This window comes from Pseudorasbora parva, chromosome 24 (assembly GCF_024679245.1).
Source record: "Pseudorasbora parva isolate DD20220531a chromosome 24, ASM2467924v1, whole genome shotgun sequence".
Taxonomy (NCBI): Eukaryota; Metazoa; Chordata; class Actinopteri; order Cypriniformes; family Gobionidae; genus Pseudorasbora; species Pseudorasbora parva.
Window position 1 is genome coordinate 20,534,954 of NC_090195.1, and position 19,305 is coordinate 20,554,258.

General features: G+C 38.7%; 1 protein-coding gene across 2 annotated transcripts in view; it reads right to left on the reverse strand.

Annotated features, from left to right (window-relative positions):
- stau2 (staufen double-stranded RNA binding protein 2) overlaps positions 1-19,305 on the reverse strand; it is a 149,926-nt gene that overhangs the window by 53,856 nt on the left and 76,765 nt on the right. For both annotated transcript variants that reach the window (XM_067434823.1, XM_067434822.1), the window contains exons 9-12: positions 18,924-19,061; positions 14,621-14,752; positions 13,530-13,587; positions 5,114-5,418 (exon numbers count right to left, since the gene is read on the reverse strand). In XM_067434823.1, the coding sequence (XP_067290924.1) occupies positions 5,114-5,418; positions 13,530-13,587; positions 14,621-14,752; positions 18,924-19,061 (633 nt within the window). The remainder of the gene's footprint in view (positions 1-5,113; positions 5,419-13,529; positions 13,588-14,620; positions 14,753-18,923; positions 19,062-19,305) is intronic.

Here is a 19,305-nt window from a genome sequence, read left to right on the forward strand (position 1 = left end):
TTGAGGATCTATTCAATTAATCAATTGATCCAGTTCACCAAAGTGGTAGTTCTGTTCCTCACTCAAGCCATGACTGGCAGATGTTATGTAACATCTGGGATTTTGGGTACAAATATTTTACTGGGTTAAATGTTATAAGCCCCTTCACATGATGTTTAAATGGCATCTTCCTGTCTTAATTAGGGATTTTTGTCCAGAATAAGCTGGACCAGAATTTATGAAAATAAATAACCGATAGAGAATCAGCTTTACAACACAATGCTAGAAGTCAGAAGTCTGGCTATGTGAGACCAGATTTTATGTAGTACCAAACAGGATTCAGCTATAGTTATAGGTAGGGCTGCATGATTAATCGAAAATTAAACATAGGCGATTTGACACATTCTGGGATTTTTGTAATGTGCAGTAAGGCACGGCTCTATGATCAGCAGTAAATGCTCCTGCATCTGAGAGCTGGTAACGCACGTGATTCCAGGAAATCCCTGTGGGCATTATACTAGCTGAATAAACATAAGATTGAAACGATTTGATTGATTTAACATGACTAATAAACACACGACTGCACCACTATAGTGTTTATCTGAGTTCTTCAAGCCTTCTCTGGTATTTTCATGATAATAAAGTATATTTATACTTAAATGCTAACTAATCGAAATAGCCTTTATCACTGCATAGAATACTATAAAATAATATGTTGTGTGCCTTATTCTGTTTAAAAAGCCACATCATATCACAGAAGGATGTTTTCAAAAACTCAACTGTTGTTATGAAGAGAGTTTGGAGTAAAAACATGCTATTAAATGGTGTCTTTTGTTGGACAAGCGGGTCATTAATGCTTCTCATGTTTGGAAAGATATTTGAAGCGTGTTGGTTTTTTAAAATGCATTTTATAAACGACTCAAACTCGCAGTGCATTCAAATGGAGCAGCATTAACTATGGATCCGTGCTTTACTGCCAAGCTACACATCAAATGAATTAAAAAAATCGCAGCCATAGTGATTTCATAAATCACACTAAGCCAAATCAGTTTAAGCATGATTCTGGGTTAATTGCAATTAATCATGCAGCCCTAGTTATAGGTCTAATCTGATGGTATTTAGGACCATTTTCAAATGAGTGAGAGCAGTCTAAACATCTCCTTAAAGACTACCTAATCCCTCTGAGAAGACTACCCAAGATCTCTCTGAGAAAACTACTTAATATCCCTCTGAGAAGACTACCTAATATCTCTCTGAGAAGACTACCCAAGATCCCTCTGAGAAGACTACCCAAGATCCCTCTGAGAAGACTACCTAATATCTCTCTGAGAAGACTAACTAATATCCCTCTGAGAAGACTACCCAAGATCTCTCTGAGAAGACTACCTAATATCCCCCAGAGAAGACTATATAAGATCTCTCTGAAAAGACTACCTAATATCCCTCTGAGAAGCTGAGAATCCCTGCAGCTATAGTATAGTTATGCCTATAACTATAGCTGCTGAATCCTGTTTGGTACTACATAAAACCTGGTCTCACATAGCCAGACTTTTGACTTCTAGCATAAAGTGTTGTCAAGATGATTCTCTATGGGTTATTTATTTTCATAAATTCTGGTCCAGCTTATTCTGGACAAAAATCCCTAATTTAGACAGGAAGATGCCATTTAAACATCATGCGAAGGGGCTTATAACATTTAACCCAGTAAAATAGTTGTACCCAAAATCCCAGATGTTACAAAACATCTGCCAGTCATGGCTTGAGTGAGGAACAGAACTACCACTTTGGTGAACTGGATCAATTGATTAATTGAAAAGATCCTCAAAACGAATTATTCATTCATTCTTAGAAGACTATATAAGATCTCTCTGAGAAGACTACCTAATATCCCTCTGAGAAGACTACCTAATATCTTGCTGAGAAGACTACCTAATATCCCTCTGAGAAGACTACCTAATATCCCTCTGAGAAGACTACTTAATATCCCTCTGAGAAGACTACCTAAGATCCCTCTGAGAAGACTACCTAAGATCCCTCTGAGAAGACTACCTAATATCCCTCTAAGAAGACTATATCCATCTGAGAAGACTACCTAATATCTCTCTGAGAAGACTATATCCCTCTGAGAAGACTACCTAATATCGCTCTGAGAAGACTACCTAATATCCCTCTAAGAAGACTATATCCATCTGAGAAGACTACCTAATATCTCTCTGAGAAGACTACCTAATATCCCTCTGAGAAGACTACCTAATATCGCTCTGAGAAGACTACCTAAGATCTCTCTGAGAAGACTACCTAAGATCTCTCTGAGAAGACTACCTAATATCCCTCTGAGAAGACTACCTAATATCCCTCTGAGAAGACTACCTAAGATCTCTCTGAGAAGACTACCTAATATCGCTCTGAGAAGACTACCTAATATCTCTCTGAGAAGACTACCTAATATCCCTCTGAGAAGACTACCTAATATCGCTCTGAGAAGACTACCTAATATCCCTCTGAGAAGACTACCTAACTGAGAAGACTACCTAAGATCTCTCTGAGAAGACTACCTAATATCGCTCTGAGAAGACTACCTAATATCTCTCTGAGAAGACTACCTAATATCCCTCTGAGAAGACTACCTAATATCTCTCTGAGAAGACTACCTAATATCGCTCTGAGAAGACTACCTAAGATCTCTCTGAGAAGACTACCTAATATCCCTCTGAGAAGACTACCTAAGATCTCTCTGAGAAGACAACCTAATATCCCTCTGAGAAGACTACCTAACTGAGAAGACTACCTAAGATCGCTCTGAGAAGTTTAGCTAGAGCATGGGCACAAACTCAGATGTGAAGCTCATCACAGACCAATAACAACATTTCACTTGTACAACAGAGATAAAGAGAAAGAAACAAAAAGAGAAAGCATATGTTGTGCATTACTCAAAGGACTGCTTCCATCACATGTGGCCTGAGACAACAGGGAAATTAACAGCAAAAGAGTTTTCTCCAACTCTCTCTAAACCAGCATTGCTTCCAAAAAGCCACTATGCTGATGCCCCTATCTATTGTTTAACCTCTGGCTAAATTCCATCAATCAAATCTCTTTACTCTCGAAGGCCCCATGTGTCTAGTTGGGGCCTAACAAGAGCGAAAGAAATAAATGAACCAATCTCAACTGAGAGTTAATTCCAAGAACGCCAAAGACAGCCTGTGCTAGGTTCTTATTTTCACAAGGCACGGCCGTATTTGTCAATTAACTTCTCCGTTAAGAGTTTCGAGATCAGAATCTGGCTTTAGAGGAAACAGACGCATGAATAACCGCACGTCAATGAGTACCACATCTGTGTAGCACAACTGCTTTAGGAAACTGATTGAACATCGGTTCTCATTGTGGCTTTTCCAAACTGTTGCAGGTGTTTCTGTTGCTCCAATGCCAACAAAAAGGGCCTCATAGGGGCTTTCATAACAGCTCAGTCAAGACCAAATTGAATCACTGAACGGACAGACCTGGTCTGATTTAAACATGTCCTTTGGCATTGTGGATAGCATGTCTGCCGCTCTGATTAGAAACAGTTAGGTGTTTGCCAATAAGCACACACTATTTTGCACAAGAAAATTTGTCAACAAACATAATAGTCTGGAATCTGCCTTTCAGCGCTAAAGATGCAGCTTGGCGGTTTTGTTTTGCTTTTGGTACATTCAGGTTTTCATTGCCAACCCATATCGCTCAGTGTTTCGTCTCAATGAAACACATATTTCCTGCTTTCCTCCATTACACACTCAAATCCCTCCTGGTAGAAGACACCAAGGAATGGGAGGGATAAAGACAGTCGGGATTCTTATCTGGGTATTTGAGGGGGAAAGGGATTTTAACGTGGAGTGATTCACACAGGCAGGTCGGCTCATCCCTCGCAGCTGGCCCTTTAAGTGAAACATGCTGTTTTCCCCCTGTGTTTACGTTTGGCTGCCTCAATCTTCTTCATCAGGTTTCAGACTACAGGAAAGCTCTGAGCAAAAACAAAGGCTTTTTCAAAGGCAACCTCAGCAGGTTAAGATAAAATGTTTTTACTGTCCAATATGAAAAGCACCTGCTGTTAAATTAAGTGGGGCGGCTCAGGGTGAGGTACTGGAGGCCGCATTACAGTCACTGGCATGGTTTTCCGCGAAAGGCTGTGGAAGATATTGAGAACATACACGGGGGAGACCAAGAAGGGTACAATTCACTGGATATTAAAAATCCAGATTACAAAAACTAAAAAGTGCTGATGGATTATACCATTTATTTAGTTTTACTGAACTGAACTTACTCATTGTGTTTGTTTGATAAAGACATTTACGAGCCCTGTGATAGAGAGGAATCATTCCGGTTGCCGCTTTCAAAACAATCCCTCCCTCATATGATCTGAACTGACAGGGGAGATAAAGCTCATTCAATATGCAAATCTTATCCAATCCTAGCCGTGGGCGTTTACTTCCAAGTCTACAGTGCGTCACGCCCATCAAAACCCAGCGTTCAGGAGAGAGCTTCAAAATAGCCTATTAGTTTTTAGTTAAGATATTATTGAATGTAAAAACCACACAAACATCATTACTTACCTCAGACAACAGTATAAAAAAATTAAAAAACAGTTCATGACACCTTTAAGATACAGTGTGAGCCATTCTTATTGTTGAGTCCTGTGTAGCCTACATTTAGAATATAAGTGTAGCTGCTCGACACAAAATAAGCATTTTAATGTAAACTCGACTTGTATAGATTAATAATCATGATATTTTAAAAGAAATATTCAACAACTATAATGTGTCAATTACACAGCCCTAGGACAAACACAGCCGTGGAACACGAATCGACTAAAGACAGGTTGTTATCCTTTGCCTGCAACGGTATACAGACAGGAAATGGAACTGTGAGAAATGACTTCCATGGCCTGTATGAACATCAATGACAGAAGCAGGCACTTCCACATTTCCACAGTTTCATCCAGATGGACGAACAGTGCAAGCCAAGCAGATCAAGTTTAGGCTCGGCAAGAGATGTTATTCTCTAGAAGTCTGATTCTCTGGGTAGCGCTAGCAGTGGAGAGCGAGAGAGAGAGAGAGAGAGAGATAAACAAATCTGCAAAATCACTTCATTTATTCCATACCTGGAAGCCTTGAATATGGGCTAAATACTCCAGCTGCTGGGAAGGCTGGATGGAGCCACAGGCCAAAGCAGGTGCTTTCCCCTTCAGGATCAGGGCCTCTGCGGTGGGTGATGTCCCGCTCAGCAGCAGCTCTCTTGCAATGGCTGCGGTGTTTCCCACCGATGGGGTGTAGAATGGGCCTGCGGAACCTTGGCCAATTTCTTTGGGTGTCAGATAGTTTCCAGGGGCACCAGGAACTCCCTTATTCCTGCTTGCTTCCATTTCTTGATACACATCTGGTGAGAGGTGAAGAATTCCTTTTTGTGCTATATTGGGAAGGAATAAGACAAAGGGTTAGTTACGTGCATGATTGCATTCTTAAAGTCAAAAAGGTCATATTAAAAGGTCCGTATCATTCAAAACATTTACACAAATCTAACCTTTCGTTGAAGTAAAACAAGGGAAATTTGGGGGAAAATCACATTACGAAATAAAAAAAATTCTCCAAAACATGTTGGCCACAATTATTGGCACCCCTAGAATTTTTTATGAGTAAAAAATCTCTGAAGTATATTCCAATTAATAATTAAAAAATTTAGCACACCAGGGTGACTAGGAACATGAAATTGTCTAGCTATGACGTCTTGCTCCACAGGAGTAAGAATATGAGCAAACACAAAGGCCGAATTCCCTTAATCATTCATCACAATGAGTAAAGCCAAAGAATATAGTTCTGATGTGCATCAAAACATTTTTGAGCTTCACAAAATAAAAAGTGGCTGTAGGAAAATAGTTCAATCATTGACCCTATTTCCAGCATCAGAGCAATAATTAAGAAGTTCCATTCGACTAAAGATGTAACGAATCTGCCTTGAAGGGGACGTGTTTCTATATTGTCTTAATGTACGAGGAGGAGAATTTGAGAGGACAAAGACTCCCCAATGATCACAGATGGAGAATCGCAGGGATTAGTTGAGTCTTAAGGGGGTCGCACACCGAACACGAAGCTCAGTGCCACGCAGCGCCATGCCGCATCTCAGATATCTCACACCGGACGTGCACATTATATACGGGCAAGCTCAATTTTGAATCGACTTCTGACTGAAGAGCTATAACTACAACATGATGGGTGTATCTTGTATCACAGGGTGAAATCAGCATGTACATTGACGATTTGAGGGAAATATAATATAAATTAAATATAAAACCTTTAATATAAAACTATGAATTGCCACGGACAGGCGCCAAATGCCACTCATGGAAAATAATGTGCATTTTAAAGACGCTTCGCGTCCAGTGTGCGACCCCCTTTATAGGGTCTGAAAAAAATGGGGGGAAAACCTATATCACCACATGTTGTTTGGGAGGGTTTCAAGAAAAATCCTTCTTGCTCATCCAGAAACGATCTCCAGCAGATTCAGTTGTCAGACACAACTGTAAATTCGAAAGGGACCTGGTTCTGTGGTCAGATGAAACTATAAAAATAGGTTTTTGGCAGCAAACCCACCAATTGGGTTTGGTGCAAACCAGGATAAAACATACCCCATGCCCACGGTCAAAAATACTGCTGGATCTTTAATGTTGTGGGCCTATTTTTTTAGCTGAAGGTCCTGACATCTTGTTCAAATACCAACAGACAAAAAAATCAAAACCTGACGCCCTCTGCTAGAAATCTTATAATGGGCCGTGGTTGGATCTTCCATCAGAGCAGTGATCCAAAACAAACATCAAAATCAACACACGAATGTGTCACTGAGCACAAAATCTGCCATGACCATCCCAGTCCCCTAACCTGAACCCGATAGAAAATGAGTGGCTGAACTGAAGAAAAGAAGCACCAATATGGAGCTGTGAATCTGAAAGATCTGGAGAGATTCTGTATTGAGGAATGGTCTCCGAGCTCTTGTCAGGTGTTCCCCAAACTCATCCGGCATTATAGGAGAAGCTGTTATCTTGGAGGTTGCAAAAAGTATTTAATAAAAGGGTGCCAATAATTATGGCCAATGTGTTTTAGAGAAAAACATTTATTTCATAATGTGATTTACCCCCACTTTTTGAATAAAAAGATAAAAAGGATAAACGGTGTAGATTTATTTTTAATAATTAAAATGTTTTTTTATTGTTTTCTTATATATTTGTATTTCCGACATGAAGGATATCTCCAATCATAAGGCTTTTGAGGTATGCCGACTATTACTTTTGATCTGCCTCATGATTTTCACCTGATAGATGATTTCCCCAAAAGGGTCCATTTTAAACATGCCCATCTGTTAAAAGTAAGTTGTGTCATCTTTTATGAGAACACTACAGCATATAAATAACCTCAAAGCTGACAGACATGCACTAAAAGCCACAGAACTCTAATTTTAGGGGTCCTTACAGAAGCCAGTACATAGTGAAAAGGAAAAAAGAGGAGAGGAATAGAGCAGCTGCAGCAAATGTTTTCATCTGTGCACAGATTCTACTTCCTGTTTGTGTCTTCTGTCCTGAACGCAGTCTCCAAAAGCAGACGGTTGGTCTCAACAATTTATGACAACCCAGAATAAGCAGCAACTGATTTAACTTAGTGTTCGGACCATAAAACTGGTAAATATTATCCCAGAAAATTGTGAGAAATGTAAATAGTTAGTTCCTCTAAGCGCTGCAGTGTGTCGTTGATGCAGGCCTTTAATTCATGGAGTGGGAATGTAAATGAAAACCAGCAGTTTTGAGTTCCCGTCGGCCATTTCAACAAGGTTGACTGGCAAAGAGGCAACTGACATTGAATGCTTAAAATGTAACATAACAGCATGCATTTCATATTACACAATCAGCATCCCAAGCCCGCATGAGAAAAATGCATACTTAAAATGGTATAAAACGAGAGGTGTGAGCCAGAATGACATCAATTGGGAATTGCGACAAAAAGCACATAAGCACAAACGCAAAGACAAAAACAATACCACCACCCCATCGGCACCATCATTTCTCTTTCTTTTTTCATTCTCTCTCTCTTTCCCCGTTCCAACAGGTTCCACCCAGTATAATGGGCTGAATTTGAGAATGGTGTGCTGGAGACTGGCCAGCTCATGGCCCAAGCTGTGATTTAAAACAGATAACACACAAGGCCCAACTGTAAATCAACACAATGAAGCAATGCTCCAAGACACTAAACACTAACACACTGACATATTCACACACACACACCGCTGTCTTACTCATACATGCAGTTTTCGTGGAATCCTGCTCTACTTTTTTCCCTTTATACACACAAACAGACCCTTTCTCACACGCACACCAGAAACATACACCAGGAAATAAATTATGGCCATTTTGCAGACGAAAAAGCTGCTGAAATGCTTATCTAGAATGAAGTTTTTGGGCTTCTAATAGCTGTGGATGATTGTATAGGACTACAACAACAAAAAAACTCAATTAAGAAGACATGTTGCCTTTCTGGGACACAACTCAACACTGAGACCTCCCATGCATCCCTTAATCCGTCCCTCCCGCCTTCATCCTTTCATTACGCCACACACAAATATAACACATTTGCCATGCATCTATGTGGGTTTGTACATTCAAAAGAACGCATCACGGGACTAAAGCTCAAACCTTCAGGGATACTAGTGCAGGAAATTGATTATTAATGTATGACACACTGTCTTCTTGTTTTAAATACACCATGTTACAAGAGCCCCAAGACCATATGGCTGTGAAGGCAGTGATTTAATATGCAATTTTGTACCACATTTCCTTTTGTACCATTACACACAATTACTAGTAAGGAGAATATTACTAACTACATAATTTCCAAGCTGTAACTTTGTCAAATGATGCAAAAAGTGTGAATACCGGTAAATTATTCAGTACCATTATTGTTTAATTGCAGACATAAAATGCTACCTAAGAAATGAGCTGGCCATTTTATTTAAAAAAAGAAAAAAATCTACCACTATCATTTCCACTACAGAATGCATTAACCCCATAATATGAGGGGGTGGAAATGATCAAAACTTTTAGATAAATAAATAAATAAATAAATAAATAAATAAATAAATAAATAAATAAATAAATAAATAGAATTGACAGAATTCTCATGTGATACATGCATATACACACTATTAAAAATAAAAACGGAAAATGTACTGGTAATTTTCTGCCAGTAAATTATCCAGTAATTTTACGGAAATTTCTGTTAACCCTTGAAGCACAAACTAATGCAGGTGAAACACCTGTAAAAAAAACAATATGGAAAATTCCTTCATATTTATATAGTTCATTGTGCCCTATTTTTACAGACTTTTTTTTTTTTTAAAGTGCACTGATGGACAACTAGTGTGAAAACTGTTTTCAGAGAGTCCACAGAGCCAAAAATGTGCATAGTTCAAGAAACACCCAAGAATGCTGAGCTAAGGATCAAAATCATTTCTCTTGCATAATCAAAATGCAGATAAATCTGCACATTTAGCAGCGATGGACAAGGTACCATAAATCTGCAAGAGAGAACCTGGTTCTGTGTTCACAAGGGCGGAAAGGAAAAACTTAGTTCGCAGGTCACTGACACATACATCTGCTCTGAATTGAGTTTACACCCCTTAGAGACGTTGATTCTCTCACTGGCAGATCTCAGGAACCGTAAATTAACAAGCATTATTCTGACATTAAAGACTCTACGGTTGAGAAAGTCTGTGAAGTCAATTAGGAGATAGATGGAGTCAAACAACATCAGTGTGACAAAGTCAAGCTGGAGAATGGATCCTCTCCAAAACAGAGCAAAGGCCAAAAGATTAAAAAAAAGAGATGAAGAAAGAGACTGATAATGCTTTTTTTTTTTGGTAAACATGCATGTTCAGATGCAGAACTTGTGCAATCTACAAAGACCAATTCAGCACTAGAACAGAAGTCAACAAAAATAGAAGCTTACAGGAATGATCCGATTTGAAAAAAAGGGACGAACAATCATCATGTGCGGCATAAGGCTGATTAGCAGTAGCACAAAAATGATTTCAACCTTTCTTTAATTTTCTTCGCAAATAGCTCAAATCAAGGTTATGGTGAGTCGCTTACAATGGAAGTGAATGGGTCAATTTTGGGGGATTCAAAAACTAAAATGCAAAGCTTGTAATTTTACAAAAAGACCTTACACATACAGCTCTGGAAAAAATTAAGAGACCACTTAACATTGATTTCTCAATATTAAGTGGTCTCTTAGTTTTTTCCAGAGCTGTATGATCATGTTAAGCGTTAATTATTCGGGCTAAATACAAGTGAATTATTTAGGCAGTAAATTATTGTTTAATGGTGTTATGTTGTCATGTCAACAAAGTTGTATAATTAGATACAAATTAGAAAATGTTAGAAAGGTAGGGCTGTGCGATTAATCATAATTGTTTTTCGATTTCGGCGTCCAACGATTATGAAAACAAGATAATCAACATGAAACGATTATCGTGCCGCTGCCGCATTCCATCCCGTGCACCTTCCTTTCCTTCACAGCGGAGCGCTTTCATTCCTCCCTAAAAGCCCAATCTTGACATCCAAATCAGCCAAATAAGTGAATGCAGTCTACTGTTGCTAAACTGTGTGATGTGCATGATATTAAATAGTGTTATTAAAAACGCATTAAGCCGCGAAACAAATGCTGTTCTCTAGGCGGTTTTCTGTGCGGGCGCTCTGCAGTAGTTTCATAAGAATAAGTCTATATTTAATGTATACAGCAGTGTTATTTTACATTTAATTATTTTATTCAATTTCTGTTCAGGCTATTACTTCTCTGAACACCACTGTTAGTACATCTTCCTGACAAACCTAAACCAATATTTATTTAATTTCTAATTTTGTTCTGTTGTATTTTTTGTTGGTTTTGTTGGTTTGTTTCTTTGTTCTTATTGTATTGCTGACTGTTTGTTTGTCTTCTGTAACCGTTTTGAGGACTTTGACTTACATTAACCTAGAATTAGTTTTGGCAGAAGTATTGATAATTGTTAGCCTGACGTCATCATACTCAGATTCTAGTCAGAATATGAGTCTGATACTGCTCCATTAGGCTGTGATTATGGGGTGTTTCAACCAAACCAGGAAAGAAAATGCCTCTGCACTCAATTGAACAGATCTACAACCAATCAGAGCAACGGAGTAAGTGACGTATGTTGAGTGAAGAGGTAGAAGAAGAAGATGAGTGTAAACGATCTTTGCCAGTGGTGTAAAAATAATTTAAGGATACACGGAGTACTTACCAACATTCATCATTTTTGAGCGAAAAAGTAAATGTGAATGCATAAGTGAACAAGTTCTCCATTTAGGATTAGAACAAATTTAACCAAAGCGCCCTTTGGTGACGTGGATGATTACGTTACTGTTGATCATCTGTCCATCATCGTATAAAGCCCGCCCTGACAATTTGATTGGTCTGAACAGCTCTGGTTCGAGCATAGTGGCTCCACAATGGATCAAGACCAGACGAACTTTCCGAGCTTACGTTGTGTGAAATTTCACTGACATTTATGATGACTAATATCATGAAATAATCACCTAATAATAATCATGTTAAATAATCATGTGATTTCATTATTAATTAATAATTGTTATCCCATAGTATAACAAAATATAGTATTTTAACACTTAGACCCATTAACTTGCATTATAAGTGCCTCCCTGTAACCTAGACTTTTACGCTTTAAAAAAAAAAAAGTTGCTGATTGAGTTTAACTTGAAACTGAACCTAGAATATGAATTCTTGGAATATGCATTCACTTACCCTCAAGTTGCTCCAAACTTGTGTTGAACACAAAAGAAGAGGTTTTAAAGATTGTCAGTAACCAGACAGTTGAAGGTAGCCATTGACTTTAATAGTATTTTTGTCCTCTACCAACATTCTTTAAAATATCTTCTATTGTGTTCAACACAAGAAAGAAACTCATGCAGGCTTGCAACAAATTAAGGGTGAGTAAGTGATGACAAAATGTTTATTTTTAGGTCAACCATCCCTTTAGATGACAATTTAGTACATAAATGATGAAAGTCGGGGGGGGGGGGGGGGGGGGGGGACCTCAACAATAGACCAAGTAAAGAGGAACTTTTCTTTCTTCATTTACCCTTACATTTCTTAGAAAAATAAAAATAGGCAGCACACCCAAGGCTGAAATTATCTTTAAAACAAGTTTGAATACAGTACGCTTAGCGCTCCAAGCTGAATTAACTGTAGAAAATTGCGGGGAAGAAAACAAAATGCTTGCCGCAAGCACTATGATAAAGTTTTTTCCATCAGCCAAGAGCTTTCGTCAGCATGTGCGCGAGTTCCAGGAATGCCACTACATAGTTGAGTCAAACACGCTTAAACATTTGTCCACAAGTGACCTGATTTAGAGATGATTTAGAGAAGCTGTTGTTTTCGTCGATTCATCCAAAACGGTTGTCAAACACTGCTTCATATCGAGTAAGCAACAAAACTGCAGGCTTAATTACACAATGTGGTCATTACAGATTCACCGAGGGACGTTGTGTATACAAAAGATGTTGTTCGTATCACTCTTTATTAAAGTGCATTTCTCAGAGGCTGGCTGTTTTAGCATTTGACAATGATTTTTACTAAAGAAAATTGTTTGTTATCATGCAATTTCATATAATTTTCACCTCAAGCGTGGTGCCAGATCTGCACATTTTCACAGTTGGGGAAAAAAAGAAACAAAAAGAGTTTGGGCCTGGAAAAACTACACCAGGAGCCAACAACGGCAGAGGCCAGGGGTGCAATAATGTCCTTCAAAACAACAAAACAAAACTAGATCACTGCCTTTGTAATCATGAAACTGTTTATAGAGATGTTCAATTGACAGACACTCTGTGTGTACTCTAATTCTGTTTGTTTCTCCATCTGTCTAAAATGATTGTATTTATAAATAGCATACGTGTGAAATGACTGCTATGATTTTTACTCATTACACTTCTAACCGCATCAAAAGCAGCTTGTGATTACATAAGACAGTGATTCAAATGACTCTGGATGATAAAATATATTCTCAATGCTCATAAACAAAGACAGTGATGTGCTGTTTGTTTGTTGGCAGGTTATATTAACATAGTCAGTTACGTCATTACTCGTCTCTCAAAGTCAGTGGAAACGTGGGCTCCCAGCCGAGCACAGCTCAAAAACCAGCACCATTTTGGTAGAAAATGGATGTGTGCATGTATGCGTGCGTGTGTGTGTGTAAACCCGTCTGGAAGACCATGGCTGTACCCTGAAAAACTGGGTGGTTAATGTGTGTGAGCGTTTAATACAGTGGTCTCACAGACCCCCTGGGAAAGCACATAAGTCTACGTGAAAAGGAAGAATTCACAGGCTCTCCATAGAAGCGAGTTTGTGATTGAGCCGACTGGGTTCCTTATTAATCAGTCAGATAGATTAAACGGCCTGGCATCACCTACGCTGAGGAACACAGACGGAGAGAAAAACACTTACTGTTGGTTGTTGTTTCAGGAAAAGCAGCCCTTTGTCCATTCCAGCCTTTGTTGTCCATCTGTAGCCAATGTTAAGATAATAGAGGAGCGGAAAGATATTGGAAAGAGAGAGAGAGAGGGCCGGTTTAGCAAACCCATTTCCATGCATGTCAGACAAGTCGCTTTCCCTTGTTTCCATTAGAAAGGGAGAATCCCGACCAAATTGAGACATCACGGCATAAGCGTCACTAACTTGCAAAGACTAAGTAGATGGGAGATTTAAAGATTAAGGTTGTGCGCAATGAAACAAGATGCAACGTGATGATACAAACGTATACATCCTCTCTCACTGAAACCTCCGCCATGCTGTTCATACTGAAAGGGAGCTAAATGAGAGAGACATCTAATAGAACGCTTACCTAAATGTAAAAACACACTTCAAAGTTGATGTGCTACTAAGGGAGCCTGCAACATTTTAGCAAAAAGTTTAAGATTTTTTCCCCAGGTGGTTCATCTACAACAAGCAGATGTCATCCCAATAGATACTTTCCAGAAGGTAAAATGTTAATTATAAATATTTAATTTAACAATTTATTTTATTTATTCATTTTAATTTTTATTCACTTCCTCCATTGGAGCAATTGGCTTGTTAAATGAGAGACAAACCAAAATGTTACTAAATATATATCATTTTAAAAAATAACAGTTGATGTGCTACAAAATTACCTCATGCAAATATTAATAACAAAGTAAAAACAGTCTGAAACATTTTTGGAAGGTTCATTTCAAATTTTCAAAAACATGAATTCCTGTAATCACAATAATATTCACTTTTTAGTAGTGAAATAAATTATTAAATATAAAAATGTATTTAAATGATTGACTTTTTTGGTTTTATTATATAATTATTATATAATTTATTGTTATAAGTTATTATATAATTTATTTACTTTAGTACTTTACTTAGTGTAAAATATGCACTAAAATTAAGAAATAATTGAGATACTTAATTAACATCATGTTTTTGAAATAAATACTGCTTTTATTTTTAACTTATGTGAAATGTAACCTAATAGCAGGTTGTTAACCTCCCCAGCACTGATTGAAACTGACCTTTTCCGGAGTGTTCTGTAATGGTGTAGAAGCCTTGTAGCCCAGCTGAAGAAGCATGGCCTCAGCTGCATTACGCTTGGCCACTTTCTTATTGGGTCCAGTTCCTGTGGTCACCTCGGTACCTACTTTCACCTGCCAATGCAGTGGTAGATGTTTAGTGCTATCGGGATGTCCACCGCTACTGTAAAATTGTAACCAACTCATTAACAAGTTAGCATTAGCATACATTAGCAGTACAGATGACTAAATGGCAGCTGGATTACATTAAATTGAGCTTTTTACCTTCCTACAGAAAGGATTGTTGGGGGGAAAAAAGCAACAATAATACATCAAATGTGGTCTGAAAGGTTAAAAAGTTATATTTCCTATCTTAAAAATGAAAAAAGAGACCAGAGCAGACCAGAATCTGACGGAAAATGAAAGCAACAATCAATCGGTATAGTACTATATTCTCTAAAAGTTAAATAAAAGATAAATACATTTTGTTGTCAATCTGTCTCTAAACCCAGACAACCACCTTTTCATATTTATAAGGAGCAAATCAGCAGGCGGGGAGAGATGGTGTGGGCCTGAAAACCTGAAAACAGACACGTATTGATGCCCACAGAGCAGAGAGGGAACAATGTGGAAATTTTAGAAGCGACTGGGCAACACAAAAGAAACACACACAAGCAGAGTCTAATGCGACAGTGAAAGGAGCATGGAGAATCAGTTAGAGGCTGCATTACCGCACGCTCAGAGATGCACGGAGTGCTTTAAAGCGAGGGATTATCGGACGGGAGACAGCCGAGAGAAACTTCTCCAACTTGGATGCTGCTTGATACATGTTTACGTGCGTGGAACTGCTGGATGAGCCCCTGATAGATCATTCAGAATGACACTCAACATCATGATGTTTCAGGACACAACTACAGTGTCCATTGTATACCATTTCTGCCACTTCCCGCCCTGCGAGAAACTACGTTTTTCTGTACTCAATGCTACTTCACTCTATTCCACTCTGCTCCGATCTATCTCATGTATTCTGCACTACTTTACTTTCCAATATTCTAATTTACTTAGCTCAGCAATATCTTTACTATCTATAGTCGAATCTACTCTACTCTACTCTACTCTACTCTACTCTACAGTCGAATCTACTCTACTCTACTCTACTCTACTCTACTCTACTCTACTGTCAAATCTACTCTACTCTACTCTACTCTACAGTCGAATCTACTCTACTCTACTCTACTCTACTCTACTCTACTCTACTCTACTCTACTCTACAGTCGAATCTACTCTACTCTACTCTACTCTACAGTCGAATCTACTCTACTCTACTCTACTCTACTCTACTCTACTCTACTCTACTCTACTCTACTGTCGAATCTACTCTACTCTACTCTACTCTACTCTACTCTACTCTACTCTACTCTACTCTACAGTCGAATCTACTCTACTCTACTCTACTCTACTCTACTCTACTCTACAGTCTACTCTACTCTACTCTACTCTACTCTACTCTACTCTACTCTACTCTACTCTACTCTACTCTACTCTACTCTACTCTACAGTCGAATCTACTCTACTCTACTCTACTCTACTCTACTCTACTCTACTCTACAGTCGAATCTACTCTACTCTACTCTATACTCTAGTCTAGTCTACTCTACTATATAGTCTAATCTAGTATACTCTACTCTAGTCTACTCTACTATATAGTTGAATCTACTCTACTCTACTCTACTATATAGTCGAATCTACTCTACTCTACTCTACACTATAGTCTACTCTATAGTCTTCTCTACTCTACTATATAGTCTACTCTAGTCTACTCTACTCTATAGTCGAATCTACTCTAGTCTACTCTCTATACTCTACTCTACAGTCTACTCTATAGTTGAATCTACTCTACTCTACTCTATAGTCAAATCTACTCTAATTTACTCTATAGTCAAATCTACTCTACTCTACTCACTATATAGTCTACTCTATAGTCTACTCTACTCTCTATAGTCTACTCTACTCTACTCTACTATATAGTCTACTCTACTCTCTATAGTCTACTCTAGACTACTCTACTCTACTCTACAATCAAATCTACTCTACTCTACTCTACTCTACAATCAAATCTACTCTACTCTACTCTACTCTGCAGTCGAATCTACTCTACTCTACCCTACTCTACCCTACAATCAAATCTACTCTACTCTACTCTACTCTGCAGTAGAATCTACTCTACTCTACTCTACTCTGCAGTAGAATCTACTCTACTCTACTCTACTCTACACTACTCTACTCTACTGTCGAATCTACTCTACTCTAGTCTACTCATTAGTCGAATCTACTCTACTCAAGTCTATTCTACTCTACTCTACTCTACTCTATAGTCTACTCTATAGTCGAACCTACTCTACTCTACTTTACTCTACTCTAGTCTACTCTACTACAGCATGAAAATAACAATAGAAACTATTCATGGAAAACACATCAACAAAGAATAAAACATACTTACAGGTTGTGCGCTGTAACAAAATTTAAAGCTTTTAAATTGGGACCTGCTCCATCTTTAAGGACAAGCTTTATTTGCAAATCCGGCATTAAGGAAGCTGTCTTCCGTAAAATGTGCAGCATAGAGAGCTATATTTGTATTATACTGTTCAGGAACAGAGTTTAAAAAAAAAAAAGTTTAACCATTGTTCCCTAAGTACAGCGTCCATATAGACTTGGTAAACCCAGCCTGATCTGCCGGCGATTTCGCCCAGCAACTCAGTTTGGAAACCTGTACATTTATTTCTACTGCTTCTGTTACACTTTTGCGGGAACCAATCACAGACTGGCTTATCCACCTGGCACACTATTGGCGGGTTTAACACGATGACAGATAGCCTCTTGTAGTCTGATTGATTGAAGGACTATCCAATTGCGTACAGAGTCATTTGAATAATGCTCTTTTATCACACCTCTTGTGCAGTATGAAATACATAGCAGACTCCCCAGACTGTTGTCCCCCAGACAATGTTCAATCTTAAATTGAGCTTGGTCTGGTGATAGCCAGGACCTGCAATCAGTGGTGAAAATGACAACGTTTCGACAGCATGGAAACAACACTACATAACTCTTGCTCTTCTCAACATGGCCTTTTTTGTGTTTTCCCGGAGGCTGGGTTTTTGTAAATTTTAGGGTTAGTGATGCCACTAACCCATGAGAAGCTTGTTGCAGTCCCTACCATACCAGCCGTTTGTTGCAGCCCTTAAAAAGCAATTTCTTTAAAATAACATATCTCCCTTTTCTTTGAAATTTGAGCGTTGTAACTTTGCAGATGTTGTTTATGCTCAAACAGCAACATTACACACTAAACTAAAGTTAAAAAAGTGAAATCATAATCAACCTCCCCTTTAAGCCCATGATTCTTGGGCTCTTTTATGATTTAAGATCTAAAACTAGTGTCCAAAAGCAGATCCAAGTTGGAGTCATTTCAAAACGTATGTGGAAATCTGAGGTGATTTTGAGCCATTTGTACGCGTCTTTGTTCGCTCAGAATAAGCACTGCTGTTGTGGCTACAGGGGGCTTCATTTTTAAAGTATGAGGTAAAGTCAAATTTTTCACTGGGCAGCCAGCAGTACAGCTATTGTTGTTTTAATGACCAGTAATAAACCAGCGACTAAGTGCATGTGTAATGCAGTGAACAATCAGGAAAAGATTAAATACAAGGCAAGGTCAATTATCATGCCTGCCTGGGATTTGCATATAACTTCATGCAGAAGGTCAAATGCATAAATGCACAACTTTTGCACAAAGTTGTGTGTTTAAGCTTTGAAATGTGCTGGGACCTACTGTACACATGGGCAAGTTATTGCCTGATCTAAATTAAGACTAATTATCTATTAACAACTGCAATTAGATGAAATGACCAAGAGAGTGTGTGTGTGTGTGTGTTTGTGTGTGTGTGTGTGTGTGTGTGTGTGTGTGTGTGTGTGTGTGTGTGTGTGTGTGTGTGTGTGTGTGTGTGTGTGTGTGTGTGTGTGTGTGTGTGTGTGTGCCTGCGTGTGTGTGAAAGAGAGAGAGAGAGAGAGAGAGAGAGAGAGAGAGAGGGAGGGAGAGAGGGAGGGAGGGAGGGAGAGTATAAAAAGAGTCTCTGCCTAACTTTGACAGAGCTGAAGGTCAGTGGTAATCAGAGCCAGAGGAGGTGACAGTCTTTCTGATTAAGACAGATTGCACAGTGGGAGGTTATCAGTGTTTGTGCAGGACTGCCCCCCTCCCCCTCATAGTTTTTTCTTTTACTTTATACCTCCTGATTCCCTTTCCTATTTAATTTACCTGCATGATGAATTCTCTACGGCGAGGCATTCCTCTCTCTGAAAGCAGCATATATTCAGGCTCCTTCTCCTTTTTGGCCTGTTGAATCTGAGCCAGTCTGCTAATAGGGTTCATGCCCTGTCCGTATTCTGGTCCTGTCTGTGAGAGAAATTGAGAACGAAAAAGAAAATGAGAATGAGGATGAGAGACATAGATAAAGCAGCAAAGGGACAGATGGATGGCTGGTTAATGTTCACGTCAGTAACCCTGTCAGGAGAATGACAAAAGAGTGAATGAGCGTGTGTGAATGAGTGACTGACTGAGTGAGCGAATGAGTAAGGCAATAAACATCTGTATGATATAAAAGGCTTTACACATTTCTAGAATTTTAAAAGAGCAACAG